The sequence below is a fragment of the Aedes albopictus genome, chromosome 1 (genome assembly GCF_035046485.1).
Source record: "Aedes albopictus strain Foshan chromosome 1, AalbF5, whole genome shotgun sequence".
Taxonomy (NCBI): domain Eukaryota; kingdom Metazoa; phylum Arthropoda; class Insecta; order Diptera; family Culicidae; genus Aedes; species Aedes albopictus.
In genome coordinates, this window is record NC_085136.1 from 44,861,533 (window position 1) to 44,884,212 (window position 22,680).

At 39.8% G+C, this 22,680-nt stretch overlaps 1 protein-coding gene across 5 annotated transcripts in view; it reads right to left on the reverse strand.

The window, feature by feature from the left end:
• LOC109402605 (uncharacterized) overlaps positions 1-20,144 on the reverse strand; it is a 36,418-nt gene extending 16,274 nt beyond the window's left edge. For 2 of the 5 annotated variants that reach the window (XM_029878245.2, XM_029878243.2), the window contains exons 1-4: positions 4,617-4,774; positions 857-973; positions 592-783; positions 426-501 (exon numbers count right to left, since the gene is read on the reverse strand). In XM_029878245.2, coding sequence (XP_029734105.1) covers positions 426-501; positions 592-783; positions 857-947 — 359 coding nt within the window. In that variant the 5' untranslated portion in view covers positions 948-973; positions 4,617-4,774. Of the gene's footprint in view, positions 1-425; positions 502-591; positions 784-856; positions 974-4,616; positions 4,775-19,421; positions 19,560-19,848 lie in introns of those variants that run through there. The other 3 variants (XM_029878242.2, XM_029878244.2, XM_062844442.1) reach the window with 3 other exon arrangements.
• Positions 20,145-22,680: the final 2,536 nt, after the last annotated feature.

Here is a 22,680-nt window from a genome sequence, read left to right on the forward strand (position 1 = left end):
TATTTTCCGTTTTGTCAAAAACCCATTTTCAAACAAAATTTAAAAGAGGCTTTTGCAAAATGAAATATATTGTCCACTAGGTTGTGGACGAGATTCCTTGATCCTTCCACTACATGTGTATGATAACCGATTTTGAAAACATTGCAAAAAATGAGGAAATGCTTCTCGTTTCCCCTTAACCCTCCTTTAGCACTAGGGTCATTTTTGACCCAAACCGTACTCTGCGTCAGCGAGGTGCTCCCAACGTGATGCAAGGAAGGTTAAAGTAAACACTCCATTCGAATTTGATTCAAATCCACCATCAAATAACAGGCGCTGTGTACACTTGGCGTGGAATAACCCAAACGATCCTTTTACCATTTGTTTTCCTTTTGGACCACGTCGCTAGAGAGTAAATATTCTAATGGTCTTTTAGAAAAGCTTACCTGCGATCGATATCTCTCATCCGTTCGAGATGGTCGGCCCAGGCTCTCTCGGCATCGGCCAATCTGCCTACGCTAGCTGAAATCGTAAAAAAAAAGAAATTAAAAGCGTTATGGTCAGATCAATTTTTCCAGCAAAAAGAAACATCGAAAATTGGAACGGTCTCACCTGCCCGGCGGTGGCGTGGATACTGGTGGTCGTAGATTGGGCGCGGTGAGTAGCCGTACGTCTCCCGGTGCACCGGAGAGTAGTGATATCCCGGGGACTGAACCCGGCCGGCCGGCGTGTCCAGTTCGTTCAGCAGCAGGATCGGTCGGTTCCGCCAGGTTGGTCCGTCATGTGCGCGGATATCATCGGATCCTTTTGGGGGAGGGGGATCGAACATTGTTAGTTGCTTCTGCAGGATTCTAGGGATGTTTATTCGGTCAGTTACCTTTGAGTGATCTGATGTATGATTGCCAGAATCTTGCTTTCTTGTTCGGCGTTTCGTTCATGCCAATCATCGCTAGGTGATTCTTAAACATTTTGGCTAAGGTTTATGTGTCGTTCGCTGTAAGTAGAGGAAAGGAGAAAAATTACGTCAGTTATTAACATTCGAAAATGGTAACAGATCGGCATTTATTCAAATGCTCATGAGGTTGAGTATAGATTGAAGGACCCCCCATTCAAGTTGTGATGCGTTAGAATCTTTATTTGCGCCGTTATTGTCGTTACAGCCTATTTGATTTTCATGTTCAAATCTTTGGAATTTTCTCCTCCTCCACTTATCGTAACTTAATCGACAACGTCTGCTTATCAGCTTATCCCTGAGAGCTTCCTCTGCCAATGACCAAATTGCGTCTTCGGAAAAAAAAATCAATATTCTGTTAGAAATCCCACGAGGAATTCTTGGGAAAGTCACGGGAGAAATCCTAGAAGAAATTTCAGGAGGAAGGAAGAACCTCTGAAGCAATCTCAGGAGAAAAAAATCGCTGAAGAATTCCCCGGAGATGTCACTAAAAATGTTCCGGGAGAAATTCTTGATTGAATCCCGAAAGAACTACCAGAATAGTTTGGCAGGAATCCCGGAGTGAATTCAGGAAGAAAGCTTCTGAAAATTTCGGAGATATCTCTGAAGGAATTCTGCAAGCAATTCCCGGAGTAATCCTAGGGAAGATCCTTGAAGGATTCCCGTGAGATGTCCCATGAAAAACCTCGGAAGGAATCCCTGAAAGTATTCAGGAATAATTCCGATCATCTTTGAAAGGGTCTCTGGAGGAATATCCAAACAAAGTCTAAGGGGTTCCTGAAAATAGTTTGGGAGAAATTCCTGAAACATTCCTGATGAAAACCCCAGTAGGAATCTCTGAATAAATAATTAAAGGAATCACAGAAGGAATCAGTGTAGGAATTGTGGAAGGAACCCCTGAACAAATCGAACGAAAAGAGAAATCAATAAAAAAATTCCAGTGGAAATCAAAAAAAAAAAAAAAACAGATGACTACCAATGAAGGAATCCCGGATGGAATCGCTGAAAGAATTCCTGTAAGAGACCTGAAGGAACGCCTCAGAGAGTATAGGAAGAATACTAGAAAAAGATCCTGGAAAGAATCCAGGGAGAAGAAACGATGATGGAATTTCGCAAAGAGTTCTAGATGAAATTTAAGGAAAATTTCTGAAAGAATTCCTGAAGAGGTTTCTTAACGGTTCCCGGAAAAAAAAGTGGAAAAAAATACATGTAAGAAGCCTAGAGGAAATTTCTAATAGAATCCAGTAAAAATCTCGAAAAGAAAACCGATACAAATCAATATAAAAATCCCGGAAGAAAATTATGAAAGAATCACAGAAGAAATTAGTGAAAAATGTCTGAACAAATCTCTGAGAAAATGCTGGAAAGAATATTCGCAACAAATTGAAGTAAATCAGAATTTCTAAGGAATTCCGTGGAATATTCTCTTCGGGTATACTTGGATAAATTTCTGGAAGAATCAATAGAGGCATTTCAGATGAAAAGTCTTAAGAGGTTTTTGAAGAAATTCACGGAGACATTTCTGAAGATGTATGGATTGATTTGCGGAAACAAATAGCTGGAGAAAGTTTTGGAAGAATCTGTGCAATTTTTTTTTGTAATTCCAATACATATTCTCTTAAGAAATTTTTGTGGAAGCCTCTGGAAGAATCTGTAGAGAAATTACGGAAATTCCTGGAGGAATTTTTAAAAAATTTCCTAGAAGTCTTCATAAAAGAAGCTTCAGTGGGTCTTTTTAAGAAGTCTCTGGAGGAAACTTTGGAGAATTTTGGAACCCATGGAAGAATTTCTGAAGAAATCTGAAGAGAAATATCCGAAGGAGCTCCTGGAAGCATCCCGGAAAGATTTTCTTTAAAAATCGCAGGAGAAATTTCTGTAGGAATTCGTGGAATATTTTCCAAAATGATCAGTAGTGGAGGGATTCCTGGAAGAATCTCTTTAGATTTTTTTGAAGAAATCAAAGCAGTTATAACTGGGGCAATCTATGGAAAATTTTCTCATGGAATCCTTGAAGAATTTTCTGGAATTTCTGAAAACAATACTGCAGGAATTTCTGTAGAAATCCTTAAAGAAATTTCTGAAGAAATTTTTGAAGAAATTCCACAAGAAATTCTTTAAAAATAATTCTTGAGAAGTTGCTTGGAAGATTTTTTAAGAAGTTTATGGAGGAATATTTCAAGAAATTCTTGAAAGAATTTCTAAAGAAATTCTTGGTGTGATTTCCAAAGGTTTTCTGAAAGAATTCGTGGCAGATTTTCCAAAATTATTAGTGGAGGGATTCCTGAAGGAATTCTTTTACAGTTTTTTGAAGATATCAATAAATTTATAACTGAGGCAATCTATTCAAATTTTCCTCAAGGAATCTTTGAAGCAATTCTTGAAAAATATCTGAAGAAACTTTTGAAAGAATTTCCCAAGGATTTCTGAAGGAGTCCGTGAAAGATTTAGCAAAATAATCAGGATTTTTGAAGGAATCAATGAGGTTGGATTGATTGATTGATTACGCTATATTATAGAGACTTTCAGTCCTTGGCTGGTTCGTCTCTCATGAAGTTGGAATTTATCTAGGAATAATTAAAAAAAAAAACCGAAGAAATTATTGAAAAAAAAAACTTAAAATGCTATAGAAATAAATCTAGAGTAGTTCTTGGAGGATTTTTTTAAAGAAGTTCTTGAAGCAATTTGTAAAGAAATTCTTGAAAGAATTTCTCAAAAATTCTTGGAAGATTTTAACAAAAATTCTTGGAATTTTCGGAATAATTTCTAAAGAATTTCTTAGAATAATATCTGAAGAAATTCTTGGAAAATTTTTTAAAAACTTTCTAAAAAAATCTTGGAACAATTTCTGAAAAATAATCTGGGAAGAATTCCTGCAGAAACTCTTGTTAGAAATTTTGAAGAAATTCTTTGTCGAATTTCTAAAGGAATTTTTGGCATTTCTGAAGAATTTCTTGGTAGAATTTCAAGCATACTCGAGTCTCCAACCTGACGAGGAATTCTTTCTGTTGCTTTTATCACCGTTTACCGTATTCTTTACAATTTTTTCGTTTTTTGATTTTTTTAAATTTTAATTGTTGTTTCGTTAATGATTTAAAACTCATTTTTCATCTTTCTAACATTTCAATCTACTATATTCGGCGGAATCTTCTGTAGATTAGACACTGAAGGTGGTTGAAACATTAAGCCGATAAGAAGAAAATGAGTTTTGAATCATCATCAAAATACGCCATACAAAAGTCCTATTTCAGCCGTCCATTTTCCTGTTTATAATTTTCAATGTTTTATACTAAAGAGTAAATTCCTATTATACACACTGAACGTGGTTAGACAGAAAACACTTTCCAGCACAAATTTCCTTCACCATTCGACAAGATTCAAAACCCCTCGGGTGGAACACAACTGAATGTAGCATTTATCTCGCTTCCCAAAAAGGATTCCATTTGTACGGTCTGCACAGCTGAAAGTTTCTTTGAAAACGGATAGCACAAATTTTCAAGTGCAGCTTGCATAAAATTTCATTCCCCGACTAGCGCTCTAACTCATTCAGCTTCAAGAGCCACCGGAGCGCCATCACAAAACACCGCACTTAATCCCATTTAGTGGTTCCAACAACTGCATGAATAAAGCACACCAACTTCCATTCCTATTAATAGCAAGGAGTCCAGCTTCTGCCACACTAACTGACCGTTAAAAAGTAGGTTTCGTTTCAAACTATAATGTAGTAGGTAGGACAACCGTTTCGCGCGGCTTAATCCTATTCGCGGGAACGTTCGCTTTCGCACTGAGGAGCGCGAAATTTTCGGTTGCCTTCGAGATCCATGCAGTCATATCGGGCGCGCGCTTATGTGGACGAAGTTGTGTTTATCCAAGCAAGAGGGCCGGGCGCCGGGCGACGCCGGCGGCGACTTCAAGGTGATTTTCCACCCACGAGGATCGTTCTGCGATCTGCGGAATGTATATGTGTATACAGACGTATTCACATGCTACGACGGCGGCAGCTCATGACTGAGTACGAAGTCCGTCATCAAGAATGGTTTGGGAAATTTATTTGCACAGCTCACGTTCGTAGAAGGGAACGGTATAAAACGAACCAAATGGTAATAACCACCGATTATGAGTACAGGTTTTTCCGGTGAAATCTATAAGGCTGATACGCGTAACGATAAGAGCATCGCCACGGGCGTCCCTATCTGGGTCCCTATCCCTATTTCCGGGCCCTGAATAGGGACCCATGTTCACACCGGTGGTATCTAAACGGGAATGAAAAATAAGGACGCGACATGGGATTAGCGATGGGTTTCCACATTTGGGGACCCACTCAAATCTTGCACTGAGTTGCTATTCCGATGGTTTGTGTGACGTCACTTTCCTTATTTATATTTTGCGGTGAAGTGAGCTGAGCAGTGGTATGGAAAATGAACAGCAGTGGATCAATAAAGCATAAGGTGAATATTTATGCACTTTGTCTTACGTGACTATATATGTTTTCCAGAACCCTATCACAAACAAACAGACGCAACACTAATAATTCTCACGTACACCAATTCAACGGCTTATTTAACCCTTTCTTTCCCACAAGGTGTTTTGACATTTAAAAATAGATAAAATGGTTTCTTAACAAATCACCAGAACAAAAGATGTATAGTTTTACTCCAAAATAAAAATTGATTTTTGGGGTGAATCACCTGTGATCCATTGGGAAGATGGATGCACTGAAGGCACATATATAAATTTTGTTTTTTTTTGTATATGTTTTTTTTTATAAATCATCTATTACACCTTTAATTTAACTCGAGATTCTTATCTAGCCCTTCTGTAAAACTTAATGAAACTTGTGGGACTTCTTGCAGTTATCATAAGTAGTTAGGTATTCGGACATGGTTCGCTTCGAATCTATGGCTTCTCTCATCGTACCATATAAACCCTCCTGGATTAATCTGCGACTTATTGCCGGCGCTAAATAGATTACATTATAATTATATGAAATAATGACATTTTTACATAAAACACTAATAATAATGGCAAATGTCTTGGATGTAAACAAACATGCTAACAAAGAACAGGTTAGATCAAGAAGGATCTTGTTGTCAAGAACTTGTTCATGAAACGGTATTTGATTGTGCTAATATGCATACTGTAGGGCATGCTGGTATTTTTTTCCGTTGAAAATAATGTTCATGTTTCGGAATATTGAATATTCAAATATTGTTTGAATTAAAATAGGAAAAATACCGACTTTTGCTGAATCATTTAGCTCTAGAACAAAAACGAGCAGAGAAATTTCTACCAAACTTGGCATAATAGTTCATTAAACGTATACAAACATCTGACGAAAAAATGGAAATGATCTAACTTATCCTGTATTTGTACGAACAGTGCAAAGTAGTGGATCACCTGTGCTAAAATTTAATAGTTGGCCAACTGCCCATCTGTGGCGCTCGCAGCGTTTTTGTTCAAGTTTTACATTCGCTCACTATTGTCACCTAGTTTATGACTGGCCACTCCATTGGCCAAACTCAGTCCTTTTAGATTGGGTGAATATGTTTCCGCGACTATGATTTTGAATAGCAAACGTATCACTTGAAAGAAATTGCTATTAAAATCATCGTCATATAAACATAATCCCCAATGGCAAACATGCTATTTCACAAAACGCTCAGTAGGTGCCGGTAGTGAGCGAACGTCAAACAGGAGCAAAAATTATGTGAGCGCCGTCTGCGAACAATTTGCAAACTACAGAATATTTGATTTAAATATTCTTTAAAAAATAAAACGATAAGAAATTACTAGAGGGAGACTGGAGACGTCTGCTTGTCTGTGACGAAACGTTAGAAGTGTTGCGTGCGTTTGTCTGTGACCCTTTATGCCTTTGTGATTTTATGCAGGATCCATCAAAAGCCATAAGGACATATTTAATTTGATTCAGTTAGTACTACGTCCGATAAAAAGTAAGGACCACGTTTAGCAACGCACGGTGGAGCATCAATATGTTTTTCAAGGCCTCAAACCCAAAATAGAAACCACTGGTGGGAAGGTGGGGTGCTATCCTAAAATAGCACCCGACAAGGAGTGGTATAATAAGGATAGCGATGAGGACTCCCGTGGCGATGCTCTAAGTGGATCAACATCAAGTGTTAGTTTCGAAGACGAAGATCTTTCTGGATGGATTGAAACAGGTTGCTTAAATTTCAAACTATTAGTTCTCATCGGCATCAATCGTAGGGCAAGTGAAGGAGGCCACTGAAGAGGGAGACAGCAAGATGGGCTTGACTCGATCAAGACAAAGTTCATCTTTTCGGGTTGAGACAAAGGCATGCCTAGTTGTGTCATTGACACGTGATCACACTACTGATCACAACTACAAAGTACTCTCTCAAATATTATGCCACCGTCTATCACCGATAGCAAGAGAGCTCGTGGGACAATATCAGGCTGGATTTATGGGTGAAACGCTACAAAGGACCAGATGTTCGCCGTCCGCCAGGTGTTGCAGAAATGCCGCGAATACAACGTGCCCACATGTTCATTGATTTTAAATCGGCATATGATACAATCGATCGAGATCATGGCAATGCACGAATACGGATCCCCAGATAAACTGGTATGATTGATCAGGACGACGATGGATCGAGTGATGTGCGTAGTTCGAGTATCAGGGACACTCTCGAGTCCCTTCGAATCTCGCAGAGGGTTACGGTAAGGTGATGGTCTTTCGTGCTTGCTGTTTAACATCGCCCTAGAAGGTGTAATAAGCAGAGCGGGGATAAACACGAGTAGAACGATTTGCACGAAGTCCGTACAGCTGCTTGGTTTCGCTGATGACATTGATATTATAGCTCGCAAATTTGAGACGATGGCGGAAACGTGCATCCGACCAAAGAATAAAGCCCGGCGAATCGGATTAGTCATTAATGTGTCAAAGACAAAGTACATGGAGGCAAAGGTCTCCAGGGAGGAATTGCGGCGCCCACCTCCCCGAATTTTAATCGAAACTGATGAGATCGAGGCGATTGAAGATTTCGTGTACTTGGGCTCACATGTGATCGCCGACAACGACAACAACAGAGAAATTTAGAGTCGCATTGTTAAAGGAAGTCGACCTTATTTTGGACTCCGCAGAACTCTACGATCGAACAAAATTCGTCGCCGCACGAAGTTATCTGTCTACAAAACGCTAATTACACTGGTAGTTCTCCTTGGGCACGAAGCATGGACCCTACAAGCAGAGGACTAACAGGCCCTCATTTTTTTTTAAACTGAATGCCTAATAAATGGTATTTTCCATGTCTTGCAATATTTTCTAGGATTTTCGTTCGAAAAAGTTTGAATAATTGTTGTTGTATTTTTGAACTTTGAATTTACCTTACAGTGATGCTGTTACTTTTTAAAATTCTGTCGGATATCGCTATAAGTTTTTCAGAGATCCCAAATATAAACAAAATGGCTTCTAGATGGACTTCCTTCAATAATTTCCAATGTGTTCCAGCTCCACCGTTTTCCACCCCAACTTTTTTTTGCCTGGATTACACCTTATAATGATTCTGGACTACCCTAAGAATTCACATCAATCTTCTTGTTGCCGGAAACTCATCCAGGTGTTCGTTTGTGTCTGCTTTTCAAAGCCTACAGGGTCTCTATGATTTTTTCCATTTTTTCCATATTGCCTGCGAAATTCAATAACAACTATATTACGGAATTATCCCAGGAATATTTTCTTTTAAGTCCACTGGTGACTACGGCTTTAGTAGATGATACCTCTACCTAGACGCACATAACCTAAGTGGAACTCCAAAATCAGAGCGAAGGAAAAAACTGTATCCTTTTGCAGCACGCGAAACTGTTATATATTTTAAAAGAGGCGTCGAGCTGTCATTTATTTTGGTAAATAAAAAACATCTGACCTAACCAGTGTTCCAGTTTTGGCAAGGATTACAAGAACGAAGATTAGCATCTGAGACATGCGCAAAACTAGCTGCTGGAAAAAAAACACTTATTCATTTGGTAGTCAATACGACCTTGCAGAGCGTCCGCTATGAATAGGGCTCTTGCTGTATTGCGTCTTACATGTAAGGGTTCTAGGTCAATAAATTGGCAGCGATTTTCATGGCTAGGGAGACGGAAGGGATTTCTTCACGGTAGCCTTCGGAGAGCAAAACGTAAAAATCGCCTTTGCACGGACTCAATCCTCTCGACACCGTTATTGTAGGATGGACTCCAAACTTCGGAGCAGTATTCCAAAATAGAACGCGACAGGGAACAGTATAATGATTTGAGACAGTATACGTCAGTGAAATTTTTAGCTGTCCTAAAGATGAATCCGAGAATTCGTGAAGCCTTGCTTACAACATATGAGACATGGTGTTTGAATATTAGGCTTGTATCTAATATCACTCCCAGATCCTTCACGTGATCCACTCGTCCTATTTCGGAACCAGAAAGATAATAGTTGAAACGTATCGGTCTTTTCTTCCTCGAGAAAGTTATTTTCGAGCACTTTGCAGGGTTAACAATCATTCGGTTGACAGAGCACCAATCCGTAAAACATTGAACCTGTTGCTGGAGAAGATTGCAATCATCGAAAGATCGAATTTCTAGGAAGAGCTTGAGGTCATCTGCATACGACAAACGAGGAACCTTGATTGCCTGATGCACATCGTTGAAATAAAGCAGAAAAATTAGAGGGCCCCAAATGACTGCCTTGTGGAATCCCTGACGTAGACAAAAACGAAGGTGATACACAATCTTCGATGACTACATACAATTTTCGATTTCGACCATTACAATGAATTTCCACCGATTTCTAATCTGTTCAGTTTTGCGATCACTATTCGGTGGTTTATCAAATCAAAAGCGGCTGTTAAATTGGTGTAAATCACCTCAGTTTGAGTGTGGCGAACCATACTGTCCGTAATGTAGGATGTAAAACACAGCAGATTAGACGTAGTTGACCGTCCCGGTGTGAAACCATGTAGATCTCCGCAGAGTAGCTGCTTGCAGTGGGCCCTAAAAGGTTCCATGATCACCATCTCAAACAATTTTGAGACCGCACTTAAAGATGTGATGCTGCGATAATTGTCGATATCTCTTCTGTCGCCCTTCTTGTACACCGGGAACATATGCGCACACTTCCAGCAGGATGGGAAAACGCCATTGCGCAGTGAGGATCGAAAAATTAAAAGAAGTGGAGTAACCAACAAGTCTATATGCCTCTTCAAAAGCACTGAAGGAAATCCGTCAGGTCAGGGTTATAAAATGTCTTCAGCTGAGATGTGGCCCTGATAATCATAGCTACATCGATAATAATTACTCCTAATGATTGACTCTACTGAGGGACGTTGCTAGCTACGAGTTCGATTTGATTCGCCGTCAACTCTTCGTTTGCAAACACGTTTGCAAATTTTTCGGAAAACAGTGAGCAGATTTCACGAGGCGTCGTACCGGCGATTCTATTGAACGTCATAGAAGATGGCAGTCCAGATTCTTTGCGCTGGTCATTTACATACTTCCAGAAACGTCTAGGATTAGACTTTAAATCACGCTAGACATTCTGCTGGTATATAATAAAGCATTGCTGGTTGGCTTGTTTATACTCATGATTGAGTCTGTAATAAAAGTATCTAAGCGGAAGTGTGCGATACTTAACGAACCGTCGAAGGGCAGCTCTTTTAAATGTCTTCAGTTGACGCAGTGAATCCGTGTGCCAAGACGGTCCAGGTTGTCGATTGATAGTTTTCTTCGGGATGTGTCTGTCGATCACGTACGACAAGACATTAGAAAACGTTTAAGCTGCAGTATCGGCATCGTTGAGATCCAGAATATTATCCCATTCGAGCGAGGATAGCAAGTTGGCAATACTGCGGTGGTCAGCTCTTCGGAAATCGTACGATAAGGTTCGTTCCGAACTGGTGAAGTCGTGATCGGTGACGCGCATAATCGAAAGAAGTAACGGAGGATGATGGGCTACCATTTTTACGAGCGGTGAAGGAGCTAACATTACAGGAGCAGTTGAATTCAATCGCTGACAAAACATAGGTCAAGGTGGTGGTTGTCCTTGTTAGCAACAGCATTGATTTGCAATAACGTTGCTGAGTTGTAGCTGTCGAGAAGCTTGACTGCTCCGGCGTGGAAAGTAGAGAGACTGGTATCGGGGTAGAGGAAGCCTTTGTTGGATGATATCCACGAGACATTTGGCAGATTAAAATCACCAAATACGAAAATTTCATCCACCGCACTGGTAGTTTCAAGAACATCTAGTACCGATTTACAGTGAGCCTCAATATAGTCTAATTCACGTGTGCGATCCGGTGGAATATATAATGCACACAAAAACAACTTGCGATCTTCGAGTTGATTTGTCGTCCAAACCTGCTCAAGACATTCCCAAGCACTATTTTCTAAGGCATTAGATTCAAAGGATACTAAGGACAAAGCATAAAGTTGCAAAAAACTGCTGATTCGGCTACCATTCGAGATTTTAAACCTTTTTTTTTCTAGAGAAAGGCTTTCATTTGGAAAATTTGGTATCATTTCCAAAGATGATCACCGACGGATCAGTTGCGAATTTTTCGCTTTATTACCCCAAGTAACCAAAAGTTCAGATAAGAGGGTAATTTATAAGCTAAGCAGCTTGTTGGAAATTGCTCTATTAGAAGGCAGCTTCATTTTAAAGTTATTTCGGAACTTGAAAGTTCACATAAGGAAGTCGGATAGCCTTCTAAACAGCTTCTGACGGTACTCCCTCAAAATGAATGTGAAAACAAAAATGTACTTTTCAGATTCATCACAACTTGTTGTTGCTTGTATTATTGAGAAACATGTTCAAACTTACTTTACATACTTGTTTAACTTATTGCATATGGTAACTCCTATGTAGATTTGAACCAAGACCTCCTGCGTGATAAGCTGCCGTCATATCGCTATGCTAACACTGCTACAGATACATAATATGGATAAGTTAACTTCGCTACTGTGCAAGTGTGCAAACCTAGATGTCGATTCAAGTCAGATTTCATCCACTTTGCACTTTATCGCAATTATGGTGTCGGGGTAGACTGTAGGGCTCTTACGCATTGACTACCGCTTCAAATTTGGTGGGTGTCATATTTTTTTTTTCATTTGCACTTCATATTCATTGGTTTGATGAATTTAATTTAGTTGTCTATGAAAATTAACGTATAATGGTAATTTTGCTATAAAATGACAAAAATAAATCCTTAGAACATCAGGCTACTGAAATGAACTTCTAGGAACTAGAAAGTTCCAACAAAGTTCCGAGAAGCACCTTAAGCAGCTTTCAAGTTCCAAGAAGTTCAGATAATGTTCCGAATGGAACTTTTTGGCTGCTTAAGAGGCTAACAATGAGCCTTGCTGGAACTTATGTCCGAAGTTCCAGCAAGGCTCATTGTTCGCCTCTAAAGCAGCTAGCAAGTTTTTTTTGACATGGGAAGCGGAACTTTTGGTTACTTGGGACCTTAGTGCATTTGCCCGATCTTATGAAGAAGCCTTCAGTAACTTTATCGTTTATTCATTAAAAGTATGCTTTATAGAATTTGTTCATCCAGATGAATGATGAATCAATTCATAGAAAAAATAGAATGGTGACACGATTTGTATTGTGCTCCTGCAGTCGTTGCAGGGCTTCAATGCAACCCTCGGCATCACTATGATTAACAGTGCGCTCGTGTGATATGGGAGTTTCATTCCCGCCGGCAATATGAACGGAAATGTCTATCAGACCCGTAACCTGTGCATGTGGGATTTCTAATTACGACATTTTTTCCATGAATGAACGGATGATTCATACTCATTCAATCCCAGGTAAATATTCATATCCATCCATTGGATCAATTGAAACAGGAACCTATTGTTGTGTGTTTTCCGAGCTTGTTTTCAATACAGTATTCTAACCCAACTTGCACCCCAACAGTTAATCTGACCTAATCTGAGCTAAGTCAGTAGCACTCATTGATGAGTATTTCCATTGTAATGGGCTTCTTTAGCAATTTTAAACCTGTATTCAAAATTCCTAAAATTCCTAATTTTTAAAGTTTTTATTTGTCTCCTTCAAAAAATGACTACCGTCGTTTGGGGTGAAATTGGGTCAAAACAGGATACTCAGAGATTGTTTGTTAAATAACAAATGCAATTGTACACTAAAACCTCCATTTAGGTAATGAGTCGGGACTGCCTAAATAGAATTTTTACCTAAATGGATTCAGTTTATTACCTAAATGGATTACAAGGTTGCAAAGAAGTTTAACAAGGGAGAGTTACTAGGAGATTTAAAGGAGATCATGCGGAGTTTCAGATGGCTTTCAAGGAGTTTCAGGAGGGGAGGGGCTTCAGAGGCGTTTTCGGGGGTTTTGGAGGGTCTTAGATCAGAATTGTCATTCAAATGAATAGCTGGGTACGAAACACGAAAAACCTTGCGAAAATCCCTGCAAAATTCCGCCAGACTGAAAAATTATTGAATGTCGGGTCAAAGTCGGGTCAATTTTTATCGTATGTTGGGCCATTGTTGGACCAACATTGAACAACTGTTGAGTCTATGTTGGGTTTGGTGGCCAAAATAAAAACAGGTGAATGATAGGTTGATGTCGGGTTTGACGTCATCAATGCTGGAGCTAATATCAATGGAATGATGGAAGGATGGTTGATTATCTCAATTTCAGCTGGAAATGACGCTGGATACTGGCACTTTTCAACACTGCATGGGGGGGGGGGGGGGTCTTTAGGAAGCAACATTGCACCCCCACACCCCCCCCCCCCCCCCGCCCCCATCCCCCCATACCCACCCCCTAACACCACTCACTACTTCTTTCAAATAAACCAATCTTATACCTAATCTTAAGTACTCCAACTGATCTGAACAAAATCAAATTCCATTTAGGTAACGTTACCTAAATGGAGGGACCTAAATAGATTTTACCTAAATGGATCCTACCTAAATGGAGGTTTGAGTGTAGTCGGAATAACTTTTTATTCGGTAGGCATACTCTTCTATGTAGTAATGCTAGTTTAGCAAGACAGTACCAAATTATAAGAATTTTTTACTAAACTACAAATCATTGAAAATTTACCCAATCTCACTCCTAAGAGGGGGTGAGAATGGGTCAAAGTATTCGAATCACTTATCTAAGAAGCAAAGCTAATTGTACCTAGTAAACCTACTTGAAATTCCTGTTGTAATATGAAGTTTATGAATGACCCCTATATGGTGCTCATAGTTCATTAAACTAAAGTTCAATACTCAGTAAAAAAAATCTCGTATGTCTTCTTGTTCACCATTCCACGTTCAATCGCTTTCCGTAATTGTGCTTAGTTGCCGGCTTTATATATATTCCCTATGTCCCTATATTTCCTGCATCCTGCACTCCCTGTTAGTTTCACGTCAAAATCTTATAATCTATAGCATGAGTTAGTGGCCTAAAAGAACACAATTCAGTTTAGTTTATGAGCTTATGATGTTTCAGTGCACTATCACCTAATGAGTAGAAGAGTTGTTCAAGCGCATGAGTTTATTGTTATGAAAGATCTTAGCTCAGAGACGAATGCCTCAGAGGTAAAGTCTCTCTAATAAAAAAAAAGATCTTAGGCCGGATCATATGGAACATACTCGCTTGAAACTTTAGTAAAACAATATTTACGAAAAAATCACCTCTATGAAGGGTTCGTGCACTGGATAACAAGTTAAGTTTTTCAAAGTGGTTGTGTGCACTTAATTTATCGCTTGAAACAAACTCACCCCCATTAAAATAAAGTGTCGAAAATATTGAATTTTCAAATAAAAGATCAATTGGCACCTAGCTTTTATCGATGCATCAACTAGATAATACCTATACCTTACAACTTACAAAAAATTGTGGTAAGATACTTGTGTAACACATTACGAAGAAGGGTTTTTTTAGAGTGGTAGTTTCATCATCAAAGTTTACAGGTAAACTGCTCAGGAGCAGAAGAAAATAACAATCGCATAACAAAATACGTTATTTTGGCAAAATAACTGAGTAATGAAATCAGTTATTCCAATGTTATTAACATATCATATTCTGTTATAAACTTGCGTGTCATAAGCGGCAAAATAACAAATATCATAACAAAAACATGTTTCTGGAAGATCAATTTAATAACATGTTTTGTTTGTGTCAATAACAACTTAATAACAATGAATTTAGAAAATATTTCAATAACAAATTTTGATCTTCAAAAGTTATTGATAACAAACCAAAAGCAACTTTTTTTGGATAGAGTTATCCTAATTGCGTCTTATAACATATAAGTCTAACTATTTCCGAGGAACTACTAATCCACCAAGTATTACAACATTCTGAGATTTTCTAAGGCATGGATATGACTATATGTAACTGGATACAAAAAAAACAGGACATAATTTTCGAAGTGTTTATGAAATAATAAGCTGACAAGAATAATGATTAGAATTATTAGATAATATGTACGGAATGCTGTAAAGAACGTAAATCTTCATAATGTTGTAATTACAATTTAAAAACTTGTTATTGTTGTGATATTGTTAATCAAATATTTGTACACTCTTAATATTACAATTATAACTTAGTTTGCTCCATAACAAAACATTTTATTTATATGTTGTTTAATGGGTGCATATCAATAGCTGGATAATAACAAAATAAGATTGTCCAACAAAACATGTAATGGAAAAGAAATTCCTTGATAAGTTAATAATAACTTAACAAGATATAAAACAGGTTATGTTATTCTGTAGTTATTATTTTGCTATTCTCCTCTGCTCGGGTAGACACATGTGTAACAAAAACTATTGCTGCTAAATATCTTATTCGGTACCAGGACGTGTAGAAATATGTTCTCTATAAAATAAAATAAAGTTTTCAATAATTATTTACTTTATTTCATTTTTCTCCGTTTTTACCCAATCTCACCCCCAGACACATTGTCAGTCCCATAGACGGTACCTTTAAACAGGTATATTTATAAAATTGCAAAATCAAGACAACATAACAGGGGTATTTTGGAAAGTATTTCTTTAGGTTCACCTTGACACACCACGATTGCTCTGGCTAACTCAAAATAAATGATACACATTACACGGCAAACCAGAAGTACTTTGCTTTGTATTTAAAATGCTGAAAGTGTGAAAGTGAGCAGTCAAAACGTTTTTGATGTTTTGCGGGATAACAGTTAGTTACACGATTTGTGGTGAGGGGTTGTCCATAATCGAAACCAAAGCCTATATTAAACAAATCAAAACATAGCTATTGCTGGCCTGTTCACACTTTTGTTGAGTATAGTTTATTAGTTTATACGGAATTTCACCATAATTTAAAATGCGACAAACTGCATCACAACAACGCTAAAAAAATCATCTGAAGGTATACGAATATTTCATAAGAAATAGGGAGGAAGTTCGTCAAGAGTTTGCTTCTCCTAAGTTTCTATGGGCAACCAATTGTAAATTCAGAAAAACATTGCACTGGTAGAATACTTCATTATGATATTCTTCTATTTTTGTTTGATATTACCTTGAACTAATAACACCGCATGATATGGTCAAACGATAGAAACATATGTAATGATTTTACAATTATTTTGTCAAAGTTTACTTTTTATGAAAGTTTATTTTAAACAATAAGTGACAGAAAAAAACATGATTTCTATGATCTTTTTGTTTTTTTTTTTAATTATTTTTTATCATTTCATTTATTATCATTTTAAACCACGATATGGAGAGTCATCTTTATAGCGCTCTAGTGTGCGTAGTAGACTGGGTCAACGAAGTAGATTTTTTGGAACAAAGCTTTTTTGATTTCTTTTAGCGTTCAAAACAACAGTGCACAATTTGGGAGATTTTTGTTACACCCCCGTATTCCGCATTGCGATTGAAATTTGTGTGAAATTTAGTATTTATGGGAAAACGTGCTTTTTTGTACTTTTCTCATAAATTGATTTTTTTTTGTCTAAAACGATCTAACTAATGACGTTAAAGTTTAGCCTAGGATATGCCGAAAAACTTTGCCGAAGACCGCAAAGCGATCCGACACATGTGAAAAAAGTTATAACGTACAGATTGCCCGGTGGTGCTTAACGTTTAACATGTAAAGGAATAACATCAATAATAAAATCTCAATTTCCAAGCTCCAGGATCAACAATGCAGACATTAATCTTGAGTTTAATTACACGAAAAAATTTCGAACAGAGTGTAGATTTCGTATAGTTTCCAATAAAATTAGCAAAAGTCTACATGAGTTTTGATCCACCATGTCCCCAGGTAGCATTTTGAAACCCAAAGGTTTTATGACGGTTCTCAAAACATCTTCATGAGAACCGTCATAAAACCTAAAATATTTTTACTTATGGTTTTATGATGGTTATGAGAACCTCTTTTTGTCTATTTGACTAAAAAATATTACTTGAAATTTTACTAACAAAAATGGTCTTATACAACTGTATCTTAACAATTTTTTTAAAATGCCTTTGTGCGCCGCGTTTTCGACGAACATTTTGTCTAACATTGACCGTCAAAAGAATGATGAAATGTGATCCGAACGTGCAATTATTTCGGAATTTCAAATAAATACGTTTCATGAAACATAAAAATTCCTAGAAATACCTATGAGTTTTAACAACGAGGAAGAAGGCTGTTGTTTTAAATCACTCACGTTTCGTAAAGCCTCTTGAAAAAACTTACAATTTATTAAACGCTGTTTTGTTCAAATCGGGCAACACAAATTTTACAAGAACTTATTATGATCAAATGTAAAGTGTTTCGACTAACTAACAGGTTCCAAATAACGAAATTTAAAAGCGAAATCCAAATAAAAAAATTCTGATTTTTTTTTAATATTTTATTGGAAAATATAAAAAAAACGGTCGTACTTTGACACACTTTGTTAGAAACATTTCTGATCGATGCTGTGGATGGCTTTCTGAGTCATGAAATTGAGAATGAATGTTTTATATTCTCCCAACGTTTCGTCCGGGATTTGCCCTTTCATCGGGGTCCTCTATCGTCTGCACTTTCACTACCTGTTTATTCAATATGAGTTTTTAGAGTTTTTTAAAACCTTTTTTGATCTCACAGCCCTGGGTTAATCCTCGCTTTAAATGTTGGATAAACTTTGTCTGTTTGACTAAATTTGAAGCGGTCGTTGTCCCAGTGCTGTGAAAACAAAACTAGTTAAAATCTTGAAAAAAAATATCATGCCAAAACAACATGTTAAAGGGCAAGTGTACCATTCATATTTAGGCAATACCACACAAGGGGTCGATCGATACTACGACCCTAGAGAAGCTTTAAAACCCATCGGCCCGTATAAACATTGGAAGAGTAGAAAGCAATAGTTAATGACTTAAAGACTGCAAAAGTCACCTAAGATAACAGTCAAATAATCATTTAGCATTTTTGGTCAATTTGACTTTTAAGATTTGTTTTAATCATTCACGTTTATTTTCACAGATTCGAATTGAAGCAACATTATTGTAACACTATTTTTTAGATTTTGCTTGAGCCCCAAAATTCAGTTAGATAAGCAAATTGCTTTTGTGCATTTCAAACAATAGAATTTGTATTTTGAACATTTTTTTCGACATTCTAAAAAATAAACATTTTTTAAATCTTAGCCTCTTGATCAAACTTAGTTTCATTTTTGAGAGATTAAAGAATCTAAACAATATAAAAAAACTTATTGTTGGATTATGGGTTTTTACCTGTTTTAATGTACGACCCGAGCTCTTGACTCTCTTGTTCGAAACTTTTTGATTTCTTCAGTATTTTTCACATTTCTTGGGATCAAAGATTTTGAAGGCTTGAATCCCTAAGAAGTTATTTCTTTTTATTCTTAGACACTTCAAAACAGATCGCACTCGATCTTTTTCTCAATTGTAGTGTAACTATATACATAGCTTGATTATTACTCTCTCCCCTAAACTGAGTTAGTTGGTACAAAGCCCGTCTTATGTTATTACTTGGATTGAAATCATATTAGTGTTTAAGTTGTAGGGTTTCTCTATTCTCAAGATTGCTGTTAATTATTCCATCCAATCTGGTACTTGAAATACTTAAGCTAAAGCTTTCAAGAGTACATTATGTTAAAAAAATCGATCATGCAAAAACCAAATTATCTGAAAAATCTTTTGTTCATAATGTTAAACATTCGTCAGACCGATGACAAATTAAATAAATTGCACAACCGATTCATAAAGTTGATCAGGTCCAGCGGTGAACTGCTTTCAATAAAAATAATATTCCACCGTTTTCCACACGTTTTCATCCGATGTCAATCAACGTGAGCCCTCATTGAACTACCCAGACGGACTCACTGACTGGTTACCCAACGTGAAATTGTCAATTGATTTGCGTATATTATATTCGCTTTCGTGAGAATCCCGTAATTAATTGGGAACGATTCCGGTTGAAAGTGCACTGCTTTCCACACGGCACCTTTCATCATCGCAAATGTTTAAAATTAATCCACCTTGTGCATATGAACTCACTCGGAAAAAAAAAGTTCCACCCGCCAAAAAATCACACAATTATTGCACCTCGCCTTCTGCATACACAATATGAAATTTCTAATTTTAGAAACAAAACTATTCACTGATCGGCGAGCGCGCAGCTCCTCGAGGGACAACCGCTTCGCACTGTTTTGAATGTTTTGGAGGAAAATTTTCATTCACACGCGATCCGGTGGTGGTGGGTCTCCCAGTGCCCGAGTCTTGAACTTGAGATTTCCACACAGCGCCAGCAGCTGGATGTCCGGCGACCGACCGTTCGACGAGCGCTTCCAAAAATAACCACTGACGACTTGTTCCGAACATTCCGAGATTTAGTTCCACCGATCAAGGTCCTCTTCACATTTCTATCACAGATTTTCGAGAATTTTGGACCTAATCCAAAGATGCACGTATCTTCCCCACTTACCGTGTTATCAGGTAACAGGTACGATCCCTACTCAACGGGGGTCGGTCGTCACTCCACAATCACTTCACAGCTCCTGGGAAGAAAATGGAATTCCTGGAATCACGTCTCGGATCAAACGCGCGCGCGATCTCCTCCAACACGACGATCTTCTTCCTCTTAGCTGCTGTCTCCTACTGAAAACCGGACTGACCGCCTTCTTTTGCTATATTGCAGATGCTGCCACTCTCTTGCCTACTCTGGCCAGACACAAACGGATTCTATCGCAGTACTGAATCGCCGGATCGGGCAGCGCGATATTTGCCCTCACTAATGTGGCCATTGAACGAGGGCAGAAAAAAAAATCTCCGCACGAAAAGTTTATGAAATCCAAATCGCAACTATCGCACACATACAACGGCCGGCGATGGCATCGTTCGGCGCACGATCACGGAATTTTCGTTTGCATTATTGCGGGAAAACGCCCACACGCCCTTCTAGCAGTCTGATGCACGATCCCGGTTAAAAACTGCGACTGAGATTGTTACTTTGTCTAAAATCTCTAAAATGATGCCCATAAAATCTCTGGGGGGATTCCCTCAGAATCCTGGGAGGGATTCCCTCAGAATCCCGGGAGGGATTCCCTCAGAATCCCGGGAGGGATTCCTCCAGAATTACGGGAGGGATTCCCTCAGAATCCCGGGAGAGATTCCCTCCGAATCCCGGGAGGGATTCCCTCAGAATCCCAAGAGGGATTCCCTTAGAATCCCGGGAGGGATTCCCTCAGATTCTCTCAGAATTCCTGGAGGGACTTTCCCGTAATCCCTGGAGAGATTCCCCCAGAATCCCTGGAGAGATTCCCCCCGAATCCCTGGAAGGATTGCTCCAGAATCCCCTGAGGGCTTCTCCAGGAATCCCTGGAGGGATTCTCCCGGAATCCCTGGAGGGATTCTCTCGGAATCCCTGGAGGGATTCTCCCGGAATCCCTGGAGGGATTCTCCCGGAATCCCTGGAGGGATTCTCCCGGAATCCCTGGAAGGATTCTCCCGGAATCCCTGGAGGGATTCTCCCGGAATCCCTGGAGGGATTCTCCCGGAATCCCTGGAGGGATTCTCCCGGAATCCCTGGAGGGATTCTCCCGGAATCCCTGGAGGGATTCTCCCGGAATCCCTGGAGGGATTCTCCCGGAATCCCTGGAGGGATTCTCCCGGAATCCCTGGAGGGATTCTCCCGGAATCCTTGGAGGGATTCTCCCGGAATCCCTGGAGGGATTCTCTCGGAATCCCTGGAGGGATTCTCTCGGAATCCCTGGAGGGATTCTCCCGGAATCCCTGGAGGGATTCTCCCGGAATCCCTGGAGGGATTCTCTCGGAATCCCTGGAGGGATTCTCCCGGAATCCCTGGAGGGATTCTCCCGGAATCCCTGGAGGGATTCTCCCGGAATCCCTGGAGGGATTCTCCCGGAATCCCTGGAGGGATTCTCCCGGAATCCCTGGAGGGATTCTCCCGGAATCCCTGGAGGGATTCTCCCGGAATCCCTGGAGGGATTCTCCCGGAATCCCTGGAGGGATTCTCCCGGAATCCCTGGAGGGATTCTCCCGGAATCCCTGGAGGGATTCTCCCGGAATCCCTGGAGGGATTCTCCCGGAATCCCTGGAGGGATTCTCCCGGAATCCCTGGAGGGATTCTCCCGGAATCCCTGGAGGGATTCTCCCGGAATCCCTGGAGGGATTCTCCCGGAATCCCTGGAGGGATTCTCCCGGAATCCCTGGAGGGATTCTCCCGGAATCCCTGGAGGGATTCTCCCGGAATCCCTGGAGGGATTCTCCCGGAATCCCTGGAGGGATTCTCCCGGAATCCCTGGAGGGATTCTCCCGGAATCCCTGGAGGGATTCTCCCGGAATCCCTGGAGGGATTCTCCCGGAATCCCTGGAGGGATTCTCCCGGAATCCCTGGAGGGATTCTCCCGGAATCCCTGGAGGGATTCTCCCGGAATCCCTGGAGGGATTCTCCCGGAATCCCTGGAGCGATTCCCGCAGAATCCCTGGAGGGACTTCCGCAGAATCCCTGGAGGGATTCCCGCAGAATCCCTGGAGGGATTCCCGCAGAATCCCTGGAGGGATTGCCCCAGAATCCCTGGAGGGATTCCCCCAGAATCCCTGGAGGAATTCCCCAAGAATCCCTGGAGGGATTCTCCCAGAATCCCTGGAGGGACTCCCCCAGAATCCCTGGAGGGACTCCCCCAGAATCCCTGGAGGGATTCCCGCAGAATCCCTGGAGAGATTCTCCCAGAATTTCTGAAGAGCTTCTCCCAGAATCTGTGGAGAGATTCTCCTAGATTGTCCCAGAATCTCTGGAGAGATTCTTCCAGGGGTGGGGCTGATTTTGGGACGAAAATTTGGCAAAATTCATAATTTTAGACACAAATATCAAAAATTTTCAAAAACTTTTGCTCGGGTTGCATCTGCGTGGAATTGACCAAATGTTGGCCAGACTCCAACAAACCATCATCGGGAGCGATGATGACGGCAAAGGTAGGCGGCAGCTCGCGATCTTCGCCTCTAGATTGTGTGTGTTTGTATGCGCGTTTCCCCCCAAGAAAACCGATTTGCTTATTATAAGTTTGGTTTATTTATTTATTTGCCCTCCGTCTCGGCTGCGCTAGGCTAGGCTCGAGAGAAACCTTTCGACGTCAACGGACGATGAAGACGACGAATTCGTACGGGAACGGGACCAGATGTGTTTCAAGGTGAGGATGATCGACGATGACGACGGTTGGCTGTGGTAGCGTGGGAAAGTTGGAAAACCGTGGATGATCGTTCGTTTGCGTATGTGTGGGTGCGGATCTTCGGATGG